At 43.4% G+C, this 10,092-nt stretch overlaps 1 protein-coding gene across 1 annotated transcript; it reads left to right on the top strand.

Moving 5' to 3' along the window:
* Positions 1–4,691: 4,691 nt before the first annotated feature.
* On the top strand, positions 4,692–9,478 carry LOC134299887 (DNA-directed RNA polymerases I, II, and III subunit RPABC5-like). Its single transcript, XM_062983945.1, has 3 exons — positions 4,692–4,851; positions 7,985–8,100; positions 9,158–9,478. Exons 2-3 carry the CDS (start codon positions 8,006–8,008, stop codon positions 9,264–9,266), a joined length of 204 nt encoding a protein of 67 aa, XP_062840015.1. The 5' UTR covers positions 4,692–4,851; positions 7,985–8,005; the 3' UTR covers positions 9,267–9,478.
* Positions 9,479–10,092: the final 614 nt, after the last annotated feature.

The following is a 10,092-nucleotide window of genomic DNA, read 5'->3' as shown; positions in this document are numbered from 1 at the left end:
GATCCCAGTAGGATGGCCTAGACATAATATATTTTTTTATTTATTTATTATTATTATTATATGGCAGTGTAGACTCAGGCTCCTTCCACGCAGGTGTATACAATCCACATTGAACTGGATTATATGGCAGTGTGCACTCAGATAATCCAGTGGAGCATCTGCTTTGATAATCTGGATTATATAGCATTGTAGAATAGGCCTCGGGAATACTTTGATGGTGTGTTCTCTATGGGCCCTTCCACACAGCCCTGTATCCCAGAATATCAAGGCAGAAAATCCCACACTATCTGAGTGTGGATTCTGATAACCCAGTTCAAAGCAGATATTATGGGATTTTCTGCCTTGATATTCTGGGATATAGGGCTGTGTGGAAGGGCCCCATGACAGGGGCTGGACTGGATGACCTTTGTGATCCCCTCCAAACTATGAGTCTTTGATTGCAGTTGGAAGGAGGATCAAATGGCGAGGAAATTTTGTAGGAAGGGTTTCAAATGCAAATATTGTGGATTATTTGCCTTGATATTCTGGGTTATATGGCTGTGTTAAAGGGCCCTCATATAATCCAGTTAAAATCAGATAATCTGGATTATTTGATTTGATAATCTGGATTATATGGCAGAGTAGAAGGGGCCCCAGTAAACTGACACCTATATAAATTGATAGATGCTTGATTTTTGCACCTAAAGAAAGTCAAAACGAAAGAATACAGGCTCCTTTTCGGCCCTTTCTACACTGACATATTATCCAGACTATCAAAACAGATAATCCAGATTATCTTCTTTCAACTGGGGGCCTTTCCACACAGCCATATAACCCAGAATATCAAGGTAAAAAATCCCACAGTATCTACTTTGAACTGGGTTATCTGAGTACACATTGACACATATTCCACTTCAAACACAAAATGTGGGATTTTATTCAACTGTGTGGAAGGGGCCTAGATTATATGAGTCTTCAGTGCCATATAATCCAGTTCAAGGCAGATAATCTGGATTTTATATGGCAGTGTAGAAGGGGGCTCATATAATCTGCTTCAAAGCAGATGATGTGGATTATCTGCTTTGATAATCTGGATAATATGGCAGTGTAGATCCAGCCATAGTTAACAACTCAGGCTGGATCTACACAACCCTTTATCCCTGGATCTGATTCCAGATTATCTGCTTATCCCAGATTATCTGCCAGTGGGGACTCATATAACCCAGTTAAAAGCAGAAAACCTGGGATCAAATCCTGGGATATAAGGCGTGTCTGGAAGGGCCCCCATCAAATCCATGAAAACATACATTTCGTCCCCTAATTGAAAGCTACTAATTCATATCCGATTTGTTGTAGATCCACTCCTTTGGGCTTCATGCAGATCTACCATGTGCCAAAATGTAAAATCCTGTGCTTTTCTTTTCCATTTCTGTCCAAGTAGTTCATCCCAATGAATTCGAGGTCTGCCCAAGGGTGCTTTTTGGTCATGCTAATTATAAGAAGCTTAAACTATCATATTAAATGGGAACATCACATGATTCTGAAAGACTCTGGCCAATTTCAGCTCCAAACTAAACCTCAAGGGTGTCTTAAGACATCTCTCTGTTTACATTGTTATTATTGTTATGCGCCTTCAGCTCTACTCCAACATTTGCTAGCCTTCTTATGGGTTTTCCTTGGCAAGGTTTATTCAGAGGCTTACTTCTGAGGCTGAGAGAGTGTGACTTGCTCAAAGTCACCCAACGGGTTTCCACAACTATGTGGGGATCATACTGTGTCCCATGATCATTCAAATTACATTAGATCTCAGATGACTGGCATTGATATAATTTCTGGTTGCATGAGAGTTATTATTAGAAAAAGGTCCAAAACTATACCCCATATTATACTATACCATAAACACTATCTTGACTTCATATTCATATTGAAAAACAGTAATTAAAAGCCATTTAAGGCAATTAAGAAAACTATAATCTGGGGAGGGGCAGATCACAGAGAGGCCCCTTCTACATTGTCATATAATTCAGATTATTAAAGCAGTTAATCCACATTATCTGCTTTGAACTGGATTATATGAGTCTACACTGCCAAATAATCCAGGTTATCAAAATTGATAATCCAGATTGTCTGCTTTGAACTGGATTATATAAATCTACACTGCCATATAATCCATATTATTAAAGCAGATAATCCACATTGTTATCGACCGCGTTTCTGGGGGATCGGGCCCCTTAAGGAGAGAGCCGATCCGGTCCTGAGGGAACGGACCTTGGCGAAGCCAAAAGAAGAATATAAGCCGCAATACAACCTGAAGCCTGGAATGAAGAAGGTCCGCCAAGTTGAAGGAAAATCCGCCAAGGAGTTTTATTGAGCAATTCAGCTGAAAAGGACGCTAATAGCGATCATTCAATCTACTAGCGTAACATATGTTTCAAATAAAGCCATATTTATACAATGTTTCGGTCTGACAGCCCTTTGAATCTCCCGCCCCGCTTCCCTGCCCATCTGATCGCGGATAGGCTGAGAGGTTGAACGAGGCGGGCTTTCGTTTCCCGCCTTGCTCTGCTGGCCCAATGGGGAGCCGCTTTTTGTCCCCTCTCGGGCCAATCAGAGAGGAGGAGGCGGGAGCTATTGAGACAATGGGGTGACCGGACAGGAAATATCTGATTAATTCTGGCCCAGCCTATTTCTAAAGGAATTAATGACACCCATCAAGGATGTCCGGGGTCCTGTCACGTTCACAGATTTTAGATATGTCTTTGGGGTGTCAGACGGGAAGTGGTGATGGGTGGTGATGAGCCATCATTGACGGCCCCACAGGGTGCCTTCCTGCGGCGTCCTGGCCTGAGATGTGACAATGTTTGCCTTGGGGGCGAGTCACCTTTAGTTTGGTGACTCGCCCTATATTGTCCATGCGATCGGAATGAGATGGGATTAAACTGTGGCAGATTATCCTTTTGTTTTTGGGAAGGGAGGTCTGAGTCATGGGGCTAGAGTTCAGGTTGGGGTCATAATATTTCCCATTTGATTTCATGATCTGACAATTATATGGGATAAAATGAAAATTAAAAATAAAGTCGGAATATAAACCCAGCTGGGAAAAACACATATTTTCCGGGGATCCCAAAGAGTATAAATACATATAGGCAGATAGGCAGCTTTCAAGAAAATAAAGGAGAATCCATAAAGGTGGGTGACATTGCATAAAGGGGAATCATGAATGACATAAACAATCGATATAAGTAATAGGAAACATTTGATAAGAACGAAGTTCACAACATCTGGGGAATTCAACATAGAAGTGGGGTTCAAGCAACATGATTTCACAATCCATGAAGTTAGCCCAACGATTTGAAATTCATACAACAGTGAGTCATATAGAATATGAAAATTCACAAATACATGAGGAGAAAGAGTTCATAAGGAATTCATAGAGATGGCATGGGAAGGGGCACATGTGGGTTGTAGTCTTTGGAAGTATAGGATTCCATAAGTCCAAGGGTAGGTCTGGGGAAGAGTGTTCTTCTTCTTCATAAAATCACAAAAGTATGCATGAAACGTGGAGTGCACCCGTCCGTCACCCCCTGGCAGCTGTAGAGGGTGAGGGTCCTTGGAGAACTATGTCTCCCCCGCGAGAGAGCGATCCCCCCATCCCCAATTCACAGAAAGGGGCTAGGGAAAACCATTCCGCGAGTCGCGGGGAGAGGAAAACCCGGGATAAAGCAGCAGCTTGGCTTGAAAGGAGCTGTCGGTCCCGTTTGACAGTCAGCTGTTGAGGTGCCGAAAACTGGACCGATTCCGGTTCTGCTGGTTGTCTTCGAGTCAGGAGCCTTAGAAAGGGTTAGGTCTAAGAGAGGAGCGTTCTAGGGGTAATTTTGATAGAGATATGAGCCAATTTATATCGTCCGCCATGTTAATCTATGGCGGAGAACCTCAGCCGGAGTTAAAGGACGGGAGGGAGAGAAACCGCATGCAAAAGGAAGGAGTCAGAGGGAGATACAAAATAACCAGATAGAGAGTGTTACTGTTAAAATAAATGCTACTTTTATTGGGGGGATTTGTTACATAGTTCAGGGAAGAGGAAAATGAAGGAAAAAAGGTCTTTTAATAATAGTCTGTTGCGGTCCCGTTCCGTTCTTTTGGAGAGTAATCTATGGAACTCTCTGCTGCGTTTTTTTTTAAATCAATTTGAAGGCTGGGGCGACGGCTATCAACATTATCTGCTTTGAACTGGATTGTATGAGTTTACACTGCCATATAATCCTGATTATCAAATATGATAATCTAGATTATTTTATTTGAACTGTATTATATGAGTCTACACTGCCATATAATCCAGATTATCAAAATTAATAATCCACACTATCTGCTTTGAACTTGATTATATGAGTCTACACTGCCATATAATCCAGTTCAAAGCAAATGATCTGGATTTTATATGGCAGTGTAGAAGGGGCCTGAGAATCGACCAGTGAATTAGTGACAAAAGCAAGGAAATTTGAACCCTGTCCACACTGCACTGTTGTAGCACTTCGATTCCACTTTAATTGCCATAGCAACATTTTTGTCGCTTGTAGTTCAGTGAGGCATTATAGCGTTCTGGCTAAGAATGCTAACTTCTCTTCCAAAGACTACAAGTCCCAGGATTCCATTCGACGTTGCCACGGCAACTAAAGGACTGCTTACGGAGAAAGGGGCGGAGTCGATGCAGCAGCCTCGCATCTTTCTCCGCCCTTTGCGGCGCCTCTGTTGCTCTCTGGCGCCCTCGAGTGGTGAGATGGGGAGATAGCGCGAACAAGCAGCCGGGCACGCTGCTGGGCCACGTTTGGAGAGCTTTCCCGGAAGAGAGCAGGAGTAAAAAGCAGAAAAAAGGTGAGAAATTGACCAAAAGAAAGCAAAATAAGGGAATCAGAGGAGACTTAGGCAGGCAACAAAACAGCCTCTGGCTTCTCTAGATGTATATCCCATTGGGGTTAGATAGGCAAGGACTTGGAATACTGTCTTCCTGGTTATTTTTTTTTCATGGCCCTTTGCAATGCTAGCAGAAACTCAGTTGGTGAGATTTAAAAAATCGAGCTGGTGTTGTCATGGGTAAAAGCTGTCTTTGTGGATTTTGGTCTGTTCAGCCATGCAAGGTATTAAGAGATCTCGGGCAAGTCACACTCTCTCAACCTCAAAGGCAGAGGAAATTCAGGCAAACCTTCTGAACACTTCTTGTCAAGAAAACCCACAATAGGGTCGCCATAGGTTAGAAATGATGAAAGCATATAGCTGTCAGAAATATTAAAAATTAAGTAATTTTAATTACAAAAATGTGAGTTAATCACTAAAGCAGGGGTCCCCAAACTAAGGCCTGTGGGCCGGATGAGGCCCTCCAAGGTCATTTACCTGGCCCCTGTCCTAAACTTTAGACTTAGGGTTGACCTAAGTCTATCTGGTCTTTGGAGGTCTCTTTGCTTACCTATGGTCTTATGATATCGTCTAGATGGCCTTTGAGGGTCCCTTTCCTTATCTATGGTTTTCTGATGACCTGATGAGATCATCTAGATGGCCTTTGAGGTGCCCTTTCCTTACCTATGGTCTTATGAAACCATCTAGATGGTCTTTGGGGGTCTCTTTCATTACCGATGGTCTTATGAGATCGTCTGGATCAGGGGTCCCCAAACTTTTTAAACGGGGCCAGTTCACGATCCTTCGGACCGTTGGAGGGCCGAACTATAGTTGGCCACCGAGCAATAAATAATAATAATAATAATAATAATAATAACAACAACAACAACAACAACAACAAAAAAGAGGGTTGGAAGAGACCCTTTGAGCCATTGAGTCCAATCCCCCTCTGCCTTTGTGCACCGAAAGCACAAACAAAGCACCCCTGACAGATAGCCACCCAGAATCAATGTTAATAATAATAATAATAATAATAATAATAATAATAATAATAATGGTTGTAAGAGAAGAAGAGACCCCTTGGGTCATTTAGCCCAACCCCCTTCTGCCCTTGTGCTGTGGGGGCCGGATAAATGGCTTTGATGGGCCGCATCCGGCCCCCGGGCCTTAGTTTGGGGACCACTGGTCTAGATGGTCTTTGAAGGTCTCTTTGCTTAGCTACGGCCTTATGCGACCATCAAGATGGCTTTTGGCGGTCACTTTCCTTACCTATGGTCCTATGAGACTGTTTAGATGGCCTTTGAGGGTCCCTTTCCTTACCTATGGTCCTATGAGACCGTTTAGATGGCCTTTGGGGCCCCCTTTCCTTACCTATGGTCTTATGAAACCATCTAGATGGCCTTTGAGGGTCCTTTTCCTTTTCTATGGTCTTCTGATAGTCTTATGAGATCATCAAATGGCCTTTGAAAGTCCCTTTCCTTACCTATGGTCTTATGAGACCATCTAGATGGTCTTTGGAGGTATCTTTGCTTTCCTATGGTCTTATGAGATCGTCCAGATCAGGAGTCCCCAAACTAAGGCCCTCCAAGGTCATTGACCTGGCCTCTGTCCTAAACTTTAGACTTAGGGTAGACCTAAGACTGAAACGACTTGAAGGCACACAAAAACAATCCTAATTTTGGACTATTTCATCACAGTCCGGGCCCCCAACAGTCCGAGGGACTGTGAATCGGCCCTCCACTTAAAAAGCTTGAAGATCACTGTACTAAAGGATTAAAAGGCCTTGTGTGTGAAACTCCACTGCAAAGGATGCTGTGTGTGAAGCTCCTGTGTGAAGCTCCTGTGTAAGTTCGTTGAGAGAGGAGGCACTGTGAAAGCGAACCTGTTTATGTACATGAGAAAGAAGCCCAGCAGAAGACCCATAATAAGGTTGCCATAGGTCAGAAAGGATGACACATAATTACAAAAATGTGAGTCAGCATTGAAAGGGTTAAATTAATGCAATGACTCAGCAAAAACTGCAGTTCAATATAAGTAGGTGTGCCTGTAGCTTAGAATGCCTCAGTGTGTGAGAACGCCTCAGTGTGAAGTAGCCCTCAGTGTGAAGTAGGCCTCAGCGTGAGACGGCCTGGTGTGAGAAGCTTCCGTGTGAGAGAAGCCCCAGGTTGAAGGCCTCATGTGTGAAGCTCCTGCGTGAATGACATTGTGTGTAAAGCTCCTGTGTAAGTTCATTGTGAGAGGAGGCTGTGTGAGAGCGAAGTTGTTTATCTTCATGAAAAAGAAGCACAGTGTGGAAGCAAAGAAAAAAGTATAAAGAACTTTATTTGTGTTATGGAAACCTTGTTTTTTGTAAATAGTGCAACCATATTATCTTGCTATAAAGACGTGCCTTCAAAGAAAGAGATAAACATTGGTCTGTGTGTTCTTCTAATCACTTTTGGTTACTGGTGCTGGGTCACGCTGCTACTAATAAGTTACTCTGCTGTACATTTATGAGGAGGGTCTTTTGTAATAAGCCCACTCAACCAACAATAGCAACAGCAACAGTTAAGCAGTTGGACTGGCCTACACATCCCTAAAGGCCTATTATCCCTTCTGATCTTGGAAGCTAAGCAGGGTCACCCCTGGTTAGTATTTGGATGGGAGACCGATAACAAATATCAAATGCTGTGTTCTACATGGGGAATATAGGACGCAAACCCCAGGGGATACCAAGGACCCACTGTAATAATAAGACTATTACTGAAGAATTTAATTATGGTGAACAGAGCAATGCCTCATTTAACTCTTACCTGTCGTTTGTGGCTATACATATAGGACAGGTAAGGGCAAAGTTTGGCCCGCCGGGTGTTTTGGACTTCAACTCCCACCATTCCTAACAGCCTCAGGCCCCTTCCTTTTCCCCCTCAGCCGCTTAAGCTTAAGCGGCTGAGGGGGGAAAGGAAGGGGCCTGAGGCTGTTAGGAATGGTGGGAGTTGAAGTCCAAAACACCTGGAGGCACTATGTCTCCTGCTTGTGCTGGCTTGTAAAGAGGGTCTGGATAGCAAAGCAGGGATGATAGGAAGAAAAGACAAGTCTGAATATCTCACATTTTCTCTCTTTGTCCCATACTAAGATATTCGAAGCTGTCTGAAAAATGATCATCCCTGTCCGATGCTTCACTTGTGGCAAAGTCGTGGGAAACAAATGGGAAGCCTACCTGGGCCTCTTGCAGGCTGAATATACCGAAGGGTGAGTTTGCAGGTGAAGGTGGGGTCCATGGAGGGCCTTTGATAAAAATCTTATACGATTGTCAGCTTCGAGAAGAAGCAGACCCAACTTATATCAAACCCAGGGAATGTTCTTAGTCGTTCTTACTGATTTAACAGTCCAGTCACTGCCATCAGGGGCAGTTAGGAATCAATGATTCCTGTTCACATTTTAGTGTGATATACTATAGACTGAATCTAGGAGTGCATCTGCACTGTAGAATTAATGCAGTTTGACATCACTTTAAACTGGAATCATAGAAGTTGCAGTTTTGCAAGTTTGTTAGCTTTCTCTGCCAAAGAGTGCTGGTTCCACACAAATTACAACTCCCAGGATTCCACGCCATTGAGCCATGGCAGTTAAAGTGGTATCAAACTGCATTACTTCTACAGTGTAGATAAGGCATGGGCAAACTTCGGCCCTCCGTGTGGTAGTGTGGACTCAGCCCAAGAGTGCATCTACACCAGGCATGGGCAAACTTCGGTCTTCCAGGTGTTTTGGACTTCAACTCCCATAATTCCAAACAGCCAGCAGACTGTTAGGAATTGTGGGAGTTGAAGTCCAAAACACCTGGAAGACCGAAGTTTGCCCATGCCTGGTGTAGATGCACTCTTGGGCTGAGTCCACACTACCATATAATCCAGATTATCAAATCATATAATCCACATTATCATCTTTGACTGGATTATGAGTATACATTGCCATATAATCAGTTCAAAGCAGATATGGATTTTATATTGCAGTGCATATCCAGCTTTGGTCCTATATCTCTAAGAAAGGGTATATTTGGTATGCCTGCAAGTCTACTATAGAAAGCTGCTATGGTCTACATATGTGGCGTGCAGGTCACTATAAGTAGTAGGTGAAACTTCTTCACAGCCTAGGAGGAGGCATTTATAAGCTCATCTCTACATATCATGCTTTTTGGAGGCACAACTTGGCAGCCCTACATGGGGAGAAGAGATACAAGCACACACACTGTCCCAAGGCAAACATTTTAAGAGATATGTCGTATTTATTTTTCCATTGTCTCTTTTAGGGACGCATTGGATGCGCTCGGCTTAAAGCGCTACTGCTGTCGGCGGATGCTTCTCTCGCATGTGGATTTGATTGAGAAACTGTTGAACTATGCACCTTTGGAGAAATAGCATTGGCGTCCCGGAGCAGGACTGTTGCCACCATCCCGAAGCATGACTTTCAACTTGTTATACTTTCCCGATTGCTTGTTTCTGGCATGAGGTTTTTTAGTTTGTGTCGAACTAATTGGCGTCTTTTACTATAAAGGGTGCAGCTGTGCAATGGAGGGACTCCACCTCATTCAATGATGTGCAATAAAAAAGTATGGAATATGCTCATCCTATATTGTGTTCCCAGTCATTTGATCCAGTGATATCAATGGCATTTTCCAGTTTAGAGGGATTCTTCAATAGGGCATGGCAAAGTTGCTGTTCCTTCTTAGTTTGTATGCTTACGCGAAGGGAGTAAGTGAACTGGAGCAACACGTAATTGGAGTAGTCAAGAGGGCTCAGGGGATTGGCATCTGCAGCAACGCATGGGTTCTGGCTTTTGCCCAGTTGTACCAGCGTTTGTATCTAATGTGCTCAGTTCACTTCATGCTGGTGCAGCATAACAGCGAAGGCTTTGAACTCATAAGCTTTTCCTCAGCTGCCTTTTCCAACCCAAGTGCTACAGTATTGTCTCAGAGTACTAAGAAAGTGCTAGTGAATGCCAGATCCAGTAGGTTAATTTAAGGGGGAGAAACTGGCAAAATGACCTCCCAAGTATTCCTTTGCTAAGAAAACCCAAAGCAATTAATGAGATTGTCATAAGTCAATTTGAAGGCAAATACACATTAGAAGACTGGATCTGCCAAGTGGCCATATAGTCACTGTGAGGCAGGGGTCAAGGTTTTATTATGGAAGGCATTTCAATCACATGTGCATTTCAAAATGCCTTCTATGCGCCGATGGAAGC

The sequence above is a fragment of the Anolis carolinensis genome, chromosome 6 (assembly GCF_035594765.1).
Source record: "Anolis carolinensis isolate JA03-04 chromosome 6, rAnoCar3.1.pri, whole genome shotgun sequence".
Classification (NCBI taxonomy): Eukaryota; Metazoa; Chordata; class Lepidosauria; order Squamata; family Dactyloidae; genus Anolis; species Anolis carolinensis.
Note: the sequence above shows the minus strand (reverse complement) of the source record. Positions and strands in the feature narration are given on the sequence as shown.

Coding starts and splice junctions, on each gene's coding strand:
- LOC134299887 (XM_062983945.1), top strand. CDS start 8,006: ATGATCATCCCTGTCCGATGCTTCACTTGTGGCAAAGTCGTGGGAAAC. Junction 8,101..9,157: donor CAGGCTGAATATACCGAAGG/GTGAGTTTGCAG, acceptor TGTCTCTTTTAG/GGACGCATTGGATGCGCTCG.